Raw genomic sequence first — 13943 nt, forward strand, 5'->3', positions numbered from 1 at the left:
CTCTCTTTTTCTACATTCGTGAACAAACATAAAGATGGGGCACTTCCCTAATCACCTTTATGCTTCAGTCCACAGAAAAAAAGACATCCATGACCCTTCCGGGGTAGACAGGACAAGAAGGACACTTCTCATCCTTCTCCCCGCCTTCATTCTTCCACAGGGATAGGACTACACGACCTCTTGCCCGGCAGGAGGAGCAGCCAGGGTCACTTGTCACAGCTCAAGGGCAGCCCTCTTGGAGCTCACTTCTCCTGCTGCCTCGGGCTCACAGCCTTACACTCGGCAGGCTTGGGTGCTTGTCTTGTTACTTTCCATGCCCACATTCTTCTTGGATACATTGCTTCTAATGTGCCAGGGGCTGGGAACCTACATGAATGAGCTAATTAAGCTGTATAACTCTTTACAACTGATATGAAAAGATCATCCAAATATACATATGAGAAGTCAGTGTGTGGCAAAAATGCAGAAAACCTTATCATCAACTGCTTATAAAAAATATGTATAGAATGTCACCATTTACACAGCATGAGAAACACACATAAAAAATTAAGCACAGTGTGCTATGACTTATATATGCTTAACATTTCTTAGAGTATGTGTGGAACGAAACTCACGACAGTAGTAACAGTGGGTACCACCGAGAGGAAGAAACAGGCAACTTAGAGAAGTGGAAGGCAGACTTTTTACTGTTATGTAACGTTTGAATTCTGTACCATATGCATGTATCAAAAATTAAAACTATTACAAGATTAAAAAAAAAAAAAGACGTATCTGTGTGTGACAGACACAGACAGACAGACACAGACAAAGAGGACAGGTTAAACAGGACCTGAGAAAGAAATGGAGAAGCAATCCTGGAGGAAAATATCTGAGTTCTATAATATTTTCTGTTGCTTAAACATTTACTATTTATTTTGGGATAAATACTAGTTAAACCTAAGGTTAACAGAGACGTCTTTTCTCCATGAGGGAAATACTAGTCTGTTTTGTACTCCATCATTCAAGCATCTGGGTACCAACGATTACTATGTGGCAAGCACTTTGCATGAGATGCCAGGGATACAAAAATATAAAACACAACCCCTGTCACCAAGGGACTCACACAGCATTGAAGAGACACCCTCCAAAACCCTGCTCAAAGAATGAACACCTAGAAACTGCCTGAAACTGAGGCAAGAAGACTGTTAAGCAAGTGACAAAGCCTTGATGCCTATTAGAAAACAACCAGGAGCTTAACAGAGAACAGAAAGCTTGACCCCTCAGTGAGCACACCTGCAGGAAGGCTAACCTCAAAATTCTAATACTTTTCTCCCTTCATTGCCCCTCACTTGAGAAGCTGAAAATAATCCCAGATCCCCTAACTCCCAGTCTTCCTTAGTATTGAAGTAGTCAGTGATCCCATTTTGCCCACTATGATCTAAGAGGAAATCTAAACAACTGCTTGTGAGAAAGCCCTGGCTTGACTGGTCCCAGGAACAGACTCAGGAGCAGAGCGGCTGGTGCTGCCCTCAATCCGTTTCTTTAGCATCTTCTGGATGCAGGCGCCGCCTGGAGCTGCAAAGTGTCATCTCAGGACAAGGTGACAGCATTAGGCTTAAAAAACGTGTGTATTAAGGATGCCAGAGTAGAAATCAGACAGAGTCTAACCTGACATACATGCTCTATATGTAGGACTGTCCGTCTGTTAGATTTCATGTTAGGTGAGATCATTAAATATCTTTCTCACTCAACCCAATACTGGCCAGATTTTCTATTACTACTACCCGCAGCAAAAAGCAATCCAAATTTAGCCTCAAAGAAAAGGGTTCTTTAAGGAACTAGAGAAGTTAGATTTTGACAGCATCAATGTCAACACACAGCTCCATACATGAGACTTTCTCATTAAAGATACAGCATAAAAAGCAAAGACTGTAGGAAAACAAAGACAAAACTATGAAACCAATTAGAAGATGACATCTGCAGACAACTAAACATAGATAGCAATACATGAATCACAGAGTAAACAAACATATAACACAGACACCCAAATATACAGTGACACAAGGCTTTCTCAATGGCAGCAATTGTTTAATTTATAAATGTGAGGAATATAGACAAAAAGTATCTATTTATCATATTTAATATTAAACTTTAATTATAAATTTATACACCTGGAAATACTTTTTTTGTCCCACTCTGCAATTTTACAAAAAATTTTATCCAAAATTTTCATATTTCTCATCAATGTCTTTATTGATTCACCTATGTTTTCCCAATACACATGATCTTCATTAACTTTTAACTGAAAAAGAGCACTTTTAAAATCTGTTTATGTTGTCAGTGGAATTTTTTCAGTGTCCTAATCCCCATATGCAAAATACTGGGACTTCAAAAATTCATCCTAAAGAGTTCACATGCGTTATTGTTACAACATAATCATACTGCCATTTGAGTGATTAGACGTTTAGAAGACTTACAACAGTATCTGATATCTGCAATTATGACATCAATATTAAATTTCTTTGATGTCTCTTTTAAAAACTGATTCTGCCTGAGGTCCTCTATAAGCACTCAAAATTAACTCAGTTTAGTCTTCTTCCCCCAAAACATTTTGCTATGTAACGTTCTTTAAAAAACTTGAGAGCACATCCTGTAACACGAGAGACTTTACAAGAAAGAATTCATTTGCAATCTGACAAATTTTGGAATATCCTTCCTCATTTTAAGGTATAAACGAATTTTTTAAAAGATAGTGAGATGAAAACGTTCCTGAAACAAAGGAAAACCAGAATCTGCAGGCAGAAAGGGTTCAAAATGTTCCAAGGAAAATGAATCAGAAATATTAAGTCATGTTCTGCTGAATTTAATTCTGAAGAAACAATTCTTTGAGAATCAAGAAAAAGCAAATTATCTTCAAGAAGAGAAGCTTTATGCCGAAGTCAAAATTTTCTACAGAAACATTCAATACCAGAAGACACAATGTGCTTGTAAGGAGAAGTGTGTCATCAAAGATACCTATCATGTATAAACACATCAGTTAGACACTCTGCTGCTGCTGCTAAGTCACTTCAGTCGTGTCCGACTCTGTGTGACCCCATAGACGGAAGCCCACCAGGCTCCCCCATCCCTGGGATTCTCCAGGCAAGAACACTGGAGTGGGTTGCCATTTCCTTCTCCATTAGACACTCTAAGAAATGCAAATAGTAACTGTTTTGAGGGAATACATCATCAATAAGCTCATCACGAAAAAAAAACTTGTCGGGATTTCATCAAAATCCCGACAAGTAGGAGATAAATTCAAATATCTCTGAAAAGGGGTAACTAACGAATAAAAGAATTAACAATAAGGATTGACTCTGTCTGATCCAACCAGTCCATTCTAGAGGAGATCAATCTGGGTGTTTATTGGAAGGACTGATGCTGAAGCTGAAACTCCAATACTTTGGCCACCTCATGCGACGAGTTGACTCACTGGAAAAGACTCTGATGCTGGGAGGGATTGGGGGCGGGAGGAGACAGGGACGACAGAGAATGAGATGGCTGGATGGCATCACCAACTCGATGGACATGAGTTTGAGTGAACTCTGGGAGTTGGTGATGGACAGGGAGGCCTGCCGTGCTGTGATTCATGGGGTCGCAAAGATTCGGACACGATTGAGCGACTGAACTGAACTGACTGAACTGAAATATAAAATCAAGGCCAAAACACTCTAAGAATTAAAATTTCAGAACAAAAGACTGTTAGAGATTATTATGATTTTATTTCAAAATGCTCAAACTACCGCACAATTGCACTCATCTCACACGCTCATAAAGTAAAGCTCAAAATTCTCCAAGTCAGGCTTCAACAATATGTGAACTATGAACTTTCAGATGTTCAAGCTGGATTTAGAAAAGGCAGATCAAACTGCCAACATTCTCTGGATCACTGAAAAAGCAAGAGAGTTCCAGAAAAATATCTACTTCTGCTTTATTGACTATGTCAAAGCCTTTGACTGTATGGATCCCAAACTGTGGAAAATTCTGAAAGAGATGGGAATACCAGACCATCTGACCTGCCTCCTGAGAAATCTATGTGCAGGTCAAGAGGCAAGTATTAGAACAACAGACTGGTTCCGAAGAGGGAAAGGAGTATGTCAAGGCTGTATATTGTCACCCTGCTTATTTAACTTATATGCAGAGTACATCGTGAGAAATGCTGGACTGGATGAAGCACAGGCTGGAATCAAGATTGCCGGGAGAAATATCAATAACTTCAGATATGCAGATGACACCACCCTTATGGCAGAAAGCGAAGAACTAAAGAGCCTCTTGATAAAAGTGAAAGAGGAGAGTGAAAAAGTTGGCTTAAAACTCAACATTCAGAAAACTAAGATCTTGGTATCTGGTCCCATCACTTCATGGCAAATAAATGGGGAAACAGTAGAAACAGTGTCAGACTTTATTTCTGGGGGCTCCAAAATCACTGCAGATGGTGACTGCAGCCATGAAATTAAAAGACCCTTGCTCCTTGGAAGAAAAGTTATGACCAGGCTAGACAGCATATTAAAAAGCAGAGACATTACTTTGCCAACAAAGGCCCGACTAGTCAAAGCTATGGTTTTTCCAGAGGTCATGTATGGATGTGAGAGATGGACTATAAGGAAAGCTAAGTGCTGAAGAATTGATGCTTTTGAACTGTGGTGTTGGAGAAGACCATTGAGAGTCCTTTGGACTGCATGGAGATCCAACCAGTCCATCCTAAAGGAACTCAGTCCTGAATATTCATTGGAAGGACTGATGCTAAAGCTGAAACTCCAATACTTTGGCCATCTGATATAAGAACTGACTCATTTGAAAAGACCCTGATGCTGGGAAAGATTGAAGATGGGAGGAGAAGGGGATGACAGAGGAGAAGAGGTTGGATGGCATCACCAATTCAATGGACATGAGTTTGAGTAAACTCTGGTAGTTGGTGATAGACAGGGAGGCCTCGCGTGCTGCAGTCCATGGGTTGGCAGAGTCGGACACAACTGAGCGACTGAACTGAAGTGATGATTTTTACTCTGTCAGGATGAATAAAAATCAGTGGGGAAAAACTCCAAAGACAGTAATTTCCTCGTCTTTCAAGACAGACATTCAAAAGAACATCAGAATTCTACTTTTTTAAACAACTTGCTCATTTTTTAAAATTGAGAGATTTACGTTCACTTTTTTTTTTTTTTTACCATTTTAGAGAAAAATGAAAAATTTGTGTTTCAGAGCTCCCACAAGGTCTATAAGAAACTAAAGAGGTCCATGATAAAATGAGAAGATGGTTCAGATGAGGCAGAAAAAAGGAACTGTGACCAAATGAATAGACTCACCAGATAAAATTACATGTTATAAATTTGATAATGAACATATAAGCCAAGGTTGGAGATTCTGTGAGACACAGGAACTCTCACTCCTTGTAGTCTAGCAATTCCACTCCTAAAATACAGCCACAGGACAGACAGGTAGACAAGAATGTCCAGTAAAATTCTGCCTGCAGCAGTAAAACTCTAAACACAACCTAGAGTTAAACAAATTGTGACAGAGCCATAAAGTGTACACAATGAGAACCTTTACAATGTTACAAGAAAGTTGTAAAGAATGGGCACAACAATACACAGTGACATAGAAAGATACCCATGAGATATTAAGTGAAAAGAACTAGAAGTGGAGATACATACATATGATCTGTTGTTTGATACATACAAACACCTGTTGTTGTTTTTTTATCCCACCTGTTTTTAAACATGAAAAGCTACATACTTGTTTGTTCCACAAAGGCACAGAAAACACAGTAAGGAATCAACATGGGATTATTTGCAAAGCTTATCCTTAAGGAATGAGAATGAGCAGAGTGGAAGGAAAACAGGGAGCTTAGGGTCCATGCACGTGTGTTCTCCTGAATACATTTCCCATGAGCATTTAACTCCTTTAAAGCTAAATAGCAGTAGTAATATAACCTTATTTAAAGGCTGTGCCATCCCTTCTGAACCATTCAGATGTTTCTAAGTAAAATGTCTGATAGAATATTTGTTGACATATATTTAAACTTTTTCCCTTAAAATACTAAGATTCTGGTGATGAAAGCAAAAAGAAACTAAAAGACAGATACTAGGGGAAAGATAAAGGAAATTCAAGGCCCTGGGTAGGAAGAGATGGTTAACATTGTATTCTTTACCAGGAGCTCCAAAGCCTCACTTCACTGTCATCATAAAATAAATAAACTGAGCACTTTATGACATAAGATGTTAACTGATTCATATATTTTTTAAAGTATATTCTACTTTAGTAGATAACTTGATTTGGGAACAAGGATACTCTAATTCAGATGCTGACACTTGTATGTAATAAGAGCCTGAAATGGTCATTTAAACTATCTTCTACTTTCAATCTATTTATTTTGCAACTGACAGAAATTTCTGACAATAATGGAAATGAATAAACCACCTTGACCTGCCTTTAGAGAAGTTTTGTCTTACCTTAGTTCCTGCATTACCAAATATAATGGTAGATATTTCCAAAATAGCAATATTTTATAATATTTTAAGAACTTGAGAACACTATATAATACACATATATATGATATACAAGGTATATTTAATACAGTATCTCAATACTATAATAATGGCGTATACAGGAGAACACTAACAGGCGAGGTACTTTCTAAGATGACAACATTTCCTCAGTGGCAGCACTTAAAGGGCGTTTAGTTTTAAAAGGTGAAGATGACCGTCCCTGTTCCGTTTAAATTTCTGTACTTACCCCACTGCCTCTTTACAAGCTACCTAAGTGAGAGTGACTCAGTACTAAGCTACACAGGGACAGGGTGGCAGCAGTACTATCGGAGAAGAAGGCTGACACTCAAACGCATGTGTATTCAAGCAGAAATAATATACTTTTCTTTCTGAGAATAATTCACAAAAAGACCCTTAAGAGGAAAGTACGCAGCAGTCATCACAAGGCTTAGGAGTCTGTATCTGACCTTCAAATGATTCTCTATACTGGACAATATTTGGGTGCCGCATGTTAGCTAGCACTGCAACTTCTCTCCTTGATTCTTCCCTCTCTTTATTGGACATCTGAAATAGAAGGGGAAAAGATAGTAAATTAAGTAAATAAATGACATAAAAGTCCAACTGAAAAGAGTGGTTAAAAATAATGCTACCATAAAGCACACCCCAAGTAATAAACTATAGCCAGAAGTTAAAAAGAATGAGTTGAATGCACAATAAAATACATTTTAAGATGTTCAAATCAGATTAAGTTACAGAGCAGTAGGTGATGTACCTTTTTTAAACACATAAACACCAGCACACATCACAGAAAGAAGTCTAAAAGAATTCAGACTCTTCTGAAGTGAGTGGTTTTCTCTGCAATTAGAAGTCTCTCTTTATGTCATATGTTTCCATACTTTTTTTTTTTTGTCTCTAACAGTGAATCTGTTTGTAAGCAGACTTCTACTTGGATAACCAAACAAAAAATACACTTGCCCTTGAGATATTAATTTCTTTGATGACATATTGTCTGCCATCTTCTGTAGATCTGACAAGAATGGCTTTTCCGAAAGAACCTTCTCCAATCTTCTGTACTCTAATGTATTTCTCCATGGTTCTTTTTCTAAGGCATCTTAACAGATATGCTAGACATACAAAATAAAAAAAGTATCAATTAATAATAAACCGTGACATCTATAACACTTATAATGTTTAATTAAAATTCTAATTCCTGAGTGATTACTTTACTTTTATATATATATATAAAATCTATTGAAAGTTAAATAACTCTTACCTCACTTTTACTCATGCAATGTAGGAATAGCTAAAAGGAGAAAACGAGTGATATTTAAATTCTATAAGAATACTTTGAAAAGTCAACTATTATATAGACTTATCATATATGGAGCAAGAAGCTAACTTTTTCCTACAGTAACTATTGTCAGGATTACTTCACTACCTGCAATAAGAATACAAGCTTAATAAGACTACTTCCTAAACTTATTTATCTAATCCACTCTCATTAGACATTTAAGTTGTTTCCAGTGTTTGCTATTATAAAAGAACTTCAGATTAAATTTCTGCAACAGAACAAAGCCTCAATATAAAACAGCAACCTTAGGTGCTAAGGAGAAAGCAGTCAAAGTTTAGGGCTGCAAAAATCCTGAAGAGAAGGAAAAAGAACAGAATAAGTCCAAAAATATGCATGTAAATGCCTCTCCTGTCAGAGAGCCCACTCCTAAGCTATGCAACACAAGGCAAGACTGAAACAGATTAGTCCTCACAAATGACTCAAAAATGGAGTTATCAGCAGGAGACTTTAAATAACCTTGATTAATATGTTCAAGAAAATAAGAGGGAACAATGGACAAAAGTGATTTTCTAAAAAAGGAGAATTTCAACAAAGAACTGAAATTAATCTTTACTAAATGAACTCCTAAAAGTAAAATATTAGGAATTAAGAACTCATTGCATGGGTGTTACAGCCATTACAGCCAGCAGGATTAAGTAATCTGGAAAACAAACCAGCAAAAAATATTCAGAAGAACAGACAGAAAAAATAAAGAGACAAAAAGACATGGAAGGAAAAGAAGATTCAATATCAGAAAGATTTTTAATTCTTAATCTTTAAATTTAATGCTTCCCTAATATAAACATAAGCTCTGGGTGTGAGGGTGATCAGACAAGCTGATTTTTAAAGTTAACATGAAAAAAAGAGCAAGAATTGCCATAGAAAACTTAGGGGCTCCTCTCATAGCTCAGTCAGTCAAGAATCTGACTGCAATGCAGGAGACATGGGCTTGATTCCTGGGTCGGGAAGTTCCTCTGGAGAAGGAAATGGCTATGGACTCCAGTATTCTTGCCTGGAGAATCCCATGGACAGAGGAGCCTGGCAGGCTACCAGTCCATGGGATCGCAAGAGTTGGATATGACTTAGCTACTAAACCACCATCACCACCACCACAGCCATACAAATACTGAAAATGAAGGAAGACTTGTTTACTTGATATCAAGAGACATTAGAAAGCTAATTATGAAAGAGGCAAATCACAGGGAGTCTAGAAATACATTACAAATTTTTTTTTTAATTTGGTGGAAGACCATGGTGACATTTTAAATCTGAAAGCAAAAGATGGATTTTGAAACAAACAGTATTTTAAAAACTAGGGAACCATGTGGCAAAAAAAAAAAATTAAATCCATTTTCTTCACTTTATACCAACACAAACTTCAGATGATAAAAGTTAAATTTTTCTATATGACTTCACTCTTTTTAAGTATGTTAACTATGTTCCAGAAAAAGCAGTCTGTTAGTCAAGTTAAACATCTTTCCTCACATGTTACAAGAACATCTTTAAGTCATGAATGTTTGATAGAATAAAATGTTGTGCACCAAATGTGAAAAATGTTAAGAGTATATGATGAAAAACTGTCTTCTCAGTAATCTGGAACTTGAATCAAGCCTTTTCAGCTGCTTCAGCTATTTGACGGACAAGCAAGTTGTCCTTAAGGGAAACACTGGTGAAGAAATGTCAACAGCTTTCAAGAACTTATGGTACTAACTGCAACTATGATCCACACATATACTTCTCCCCAAAAAATAAATCCCATTTTAGGCTGAAGGAGGTCAATTCAACTCCTCAATGAGGAAAGGCCCTGTCTCATTTCTCATAATTGGAAAAAGCAGAAAACAAAAATGGGATTCCTACTAGAGCTGGCTCAAAATAATAATCTCCTTCTCTGAAGTCTAGTCCTCTCTGCAAGACTATTCAGACAATAAGCAGTTTCCCTAGTGGAAAGTACGAACATGTAAATGGTTTATATTCATGAGATGATGCTATGTCCACGGGATTACAGTTAAGATTTACTTGGAACACAGTATCAATGCATTATGAAAATGACCTCAAAAGAACTCCCCTGGCCAAGTTCCACAACCTTTATGAAACTCGCAACTGGTGACTTATTGTACAAAAACCTATTTTTTCACAAAATAGGCTCCTTATCTTTCACCAAAGGAAAAAAAAAAGTGAGCAATCCTGAAACAGATCTGTGGATCCTCTAATTTCAGAAAACTCTAAAACAGAAACAAAGAACTACTCTCTCCATGTATGGCTTCCCTCCATGGTCTCTACAATACTGCTGCATCATAAGAAAAGGCCACTGCTAGCACAGATTGCTAATTATTTTTAATCCTTCAAGTTATCGCCGGTGTAATTTACCATAGCAATAAAAAAAAAAATCTCTACGTTTTGGGGCGGATCTTACAATAGAGAATAAAAATTAGGCCTGTATATATATATTTTAAAAAGACTTATGAACTCTAAAGATATTAGAACTTTCAATGCCGTACATGTAGACTGTATGAAATTACAGGAAGTGGAATGTAAGATTATGAGCTAACCAGTTAATTGCTACTCGTTTTCTAATTAAACCGTGTATGCAATTAAAGACTGGAGACAAGAGATAAGCAACGTAAATGACTTATCCATAACAACACTTCTAATATTACTTTAATTCCATGCTCACTATCGCTTTTCTTTTTTATATCGCCTATTAATAACGTCCCGAAGAAGGCAATGGCAAGCCACTCCAGTACTGTTGCCTAGAAAAATCCCATGGATGGAGGAGCCTGGTAGGCTGCAGTCCGTGGGGTCGCTAAGGGTCGGACACGACTAGCGACTTCACATTCACATTCACAACGTCCAAGGATTGCTTAGTAACGCTGTTCCTTAGAGAATTATCATCTCCGTGAGATTTGGCTATTTCGGTGCCCCTCAGGGCAGGAGTCCGCAGCCTCCCCAGAAGGAAGTCAGGGCGAGGTCTCCCGCAAGAGAACGACCTCTCAGTTCTGCACGTCACGCCTCCCCGAGCGCCGCTCACCTCAGGACTCAGGCCGTGGGCGCCTTCCGGGCCGCCGCCTCCCCCCGGCGCTCAGCGAGGCAGAGCCGACCTTCCGCGGTCCGGAAAGCGCATCGGGCCGCAGCCTGCGCCGCCCGGGCCAACGCCCCGGGACACGACTCCGCGTCTCCGGACCGAACCAACCGGTTTCCGAGGCCCTGGCAACGGCCGCAGGGGGAGTGCCCCGGGTGCCGCCCCCAACTTCTCCGCTGCGGCTGCCGGCGGCCTTGCGGGGCGGGTGCACTGGGTTTGGCAGCTCCTTGACGGTTCGTCCCCTCGCCTCGCCACTCGGACACCTGATACTCGGGCGGCGCGGAGAAGCGCTTAGAGGTCCCGCCTCAGGACGCCTCACAGGACGCCCCAATACCTCACAGGAGGCAGCGCGGCGGGCGGGGCGCCCCGGCGCGGGCGTGTGACGTCAGCGCGCGGAGGCGAGCGCGGAGCGGGGGCGGCCGGGAAGGACCTAGGGGGCGGGGCCAAGGCGGGGCCGGGCTCTGGGGGTGTGGCCGCCGCAGGTGCAGCAGGCTGCGGGAGGAGCGGAGCGGGGCTTCCGGGGACAGGAGCGTCCTCACTCACAGGAGTGAGGCCAGGCGGCAACGGGACCACCACGCAGGGTGATGTGGAGTAAAGCCTGTTATCGTCCCACATATACTGCAAGGGAAAAGGGACTTATTTAGCTTTGTTAGGGATGTCACATTTTTAGTAATTTTTTGGCTGTTTTCAGTATTTCTTGCTGCATGGGCTTTTCTCGAGTTGGAGAGAGCGGGGGCTACTCTCCAGGTGCAGCCTTCTCATTGCGGCGGTTTCTTTTGCTGGGGAGGACAGGCTTTAGTAGTTGTGACACAGGGCCCAGTTACTCCGTGGCTTCTTGGATCCGTTCCAGACCAAGGATCAAACCCTTGTCTCCTGCACTGGTAGGCGGATGCTTTACCCTTGAACCACCAAGGAAGCCCAGGGATGCCGCATTTTGAAAACTGATTTTGTTTTAAAAAGCAAGACAAGTGAAGTAAATCAAAGACATATACTGTAATGATGTCACACGTGGAATCTAGAAAATAATGTAAACTAGCGAATATAAAAGAAAGGAAACTGATGAAAACAAACTATTTATACTAGTTATCAATGGGGAGAGAGGTGGGGCACGATAGGGATATGGGATTAAGATGTACAACTACTATGTATACAATAAATGGTAAAAGATACATATTATACAGCACAGGGAAACATAGATATTTTTGGTTAATAACTATAACTGAAATGTAACCTGTAAACATTTTTAATCAATATATTGTACACCTGAAACTTATGCAATATTGTACACTGACTGTACCTCAATAAATAAATAGAATGTTTTTAAAAAGGAAGACTAGTCCTACTATATTTTGGATGATTAAAGCAAAAGAGTATTTTTAAGTCTTGAATTTTTCATAGAACATGGCTTAAAGAAAAAAATTAAGACACAAAGAAAAAACAAATAATTATAACGTGGTTTTCCACACCTTTACATCTACTGAGTGTATGTGTTTCTTACTGGTACACTGAAAGTTTCAGTGGTCCAAGTACCTTTCTCCATTGCAGGAGTTTCAAAGATGGAGACAGACTTTTCTATACTAAGGGATCAGATTTGGTGTAGTCCTGAGTAGCCCTTTGGCTAGCTTGCCTTTCTGAGAGTAACCCAGGGATACTGGAGAATCCAAACTTGAAGCTGAAGGAGGATGGTGGTGTGGCCGTCTTAATTCCTCTCCAGGTTGTACCATTCATACGTGCTGTGTGTAGCTGGCAGAGACACCTCAGATTTTGCCAGAGACCTCACATGTAAATGATTCATATATTTGCTTCCAAGAAATCAGTTTCCTTCCCCTCATGTCCTCCCCAACACCAAAGTTTAAGGCTCTCTGGGTTCTCCTTCAGTGTGACTGAGTCCTGCTTGTATTAAAGAAGCACTTCATTGCTAGCATAGAAATTGAACGTTTTTTGGCTTCTTTGCCAGAAGATGGCACTGCAAGTCATCCAACCTGGCAAGCTAGGGAAGTCACCATTGGTCTATCTCCTCTCTTCCACCTCCATGTGAAACACTTGTTTTCCTCATTTCTGAACTTCTCAGCTAACCTCCTGTGAACCCTCCCACCCCTAGTCAGTAGGAATTTTGGTGTCTGAATGCACAATGACTCTGGCTCTACCCACATCCCTTTGTTCAGCAAACAATATGAAAACATTGCCAATTACTAATATAAATAAATTCATTTTCTTGTTTTCATAAAGAATGCTTAGTCAGCTCCTTCTTTAGACTTCTGTCATAAACTATTGGTGGGAACATAAACTGCTAGAGTCTTTGCAGAAGGCACACTAGCTACAGGCATCCCCTAGACAGCAAGTTCACTTCTAAGACAAGTGGGAAAAATGTAAACATAAAGCAACCATTGTTTATAACCAGAAAAACTAAGAGGAACATAGATGTCTAACAATATGGAATTGACTGAATACATTACAATGAAGTCAAACAAAGGAGTATTCTGAAAATATTAAAAAAACAGTGACTGAGAATTTTTTGTTGACACAGAAAGTTGCCCTTGATGTTGTTGTTACTCAGTCACTAAGTCCGACTCTACAACCCCATGAACTGCTGCTGCTGCTAAGTCACTTCAGTCGAGTCCAACTCTGTGCGACCCCATGGACGGCAGCCCACTAGGCTCCGCCATCCCTGGGATTCTCCAGGCAAGAACACTGGAGTGGGTTGCCATTTCCTTCTCCAACGTGTGAAAGTGAAGTTGCTCAGTCTTGTCCGACTAGTAGTGACCCCATGGACTGTAGCCCACCAGGCTCCTCTGTCCATGGGATTTTCTAGGCAAGAGTACTGGAGTGGCTTGCCATTGCCTTCTCCGCCCATGAACTGTGGTAGGCCACATTCCTCTGTCCTCAACTGTCTCCTGGAGTTTGCTCAAATTCTTGAGCACTGATTCGGTGATGCCATCCAATCATCTCATCCTCTGCTGCCCGCTTCTCCTTTTGGCTTCAATCTTTCCCAACATCAGGGTCTTTTCCAATAAACTGGCTCTTCACA

At 40.0% G+C, this 13943-nt stretch overlaps 1 protein-coding gene across 9 annotated transcripts in view; it reads right to left on the reverse strand.

The window, feature by feature from the left end:
• Positions 1-13943, reverse strand: part of NEK1 (NIMA related kinase 1) — a 160198-nt gene that overhangs the window by 131654 nt on the left and 14601 nt on the right. For 7 of the 9 annotated variants that reach the window (XM_055428000.2, XM_055428003.2, XM_088837812.1 and 4 more), the window contains exons 1-3: positions 10865-11281; positions 7482-7630; positions 6974-7070 (exon numbers count right to left, since the gene is read on the reverse strand). In XM_055428000.2, coding sequence (XP_055283975.2) covers positions 6974-7070; positions 7482-7598 — 214 coding nt within the window. In that variant the 5' untranslated portion in view covers positions 7599-7630; positions 10865-11281. Of the gene's footprint in view, positions 1-6973; positions 7071-7481; positions 7631-7779; positions 7810-10864; positions 11282-13943 lie in introns of those variants that run through there. The other 2 variants (XM_055427997.2, XM_055427998.2) reach the window with 2 other exon arrangements.

The sequence above is a fragment of the Moschus berezovskii genome, chromosome 7 (genome assembly GCF_049115385.1).
Source record: "Moschus berezovskii isolate FMDL1 chromosome 7, NW_MosBer_1.0, whole genome shotgun sequence".
NCBI classification, from domain to species: Eukaryota; Metazoa; Chordata; class Mammalia; order Artiodactyla; family Moschidae; genus Moschus; species Moschus berezovskii.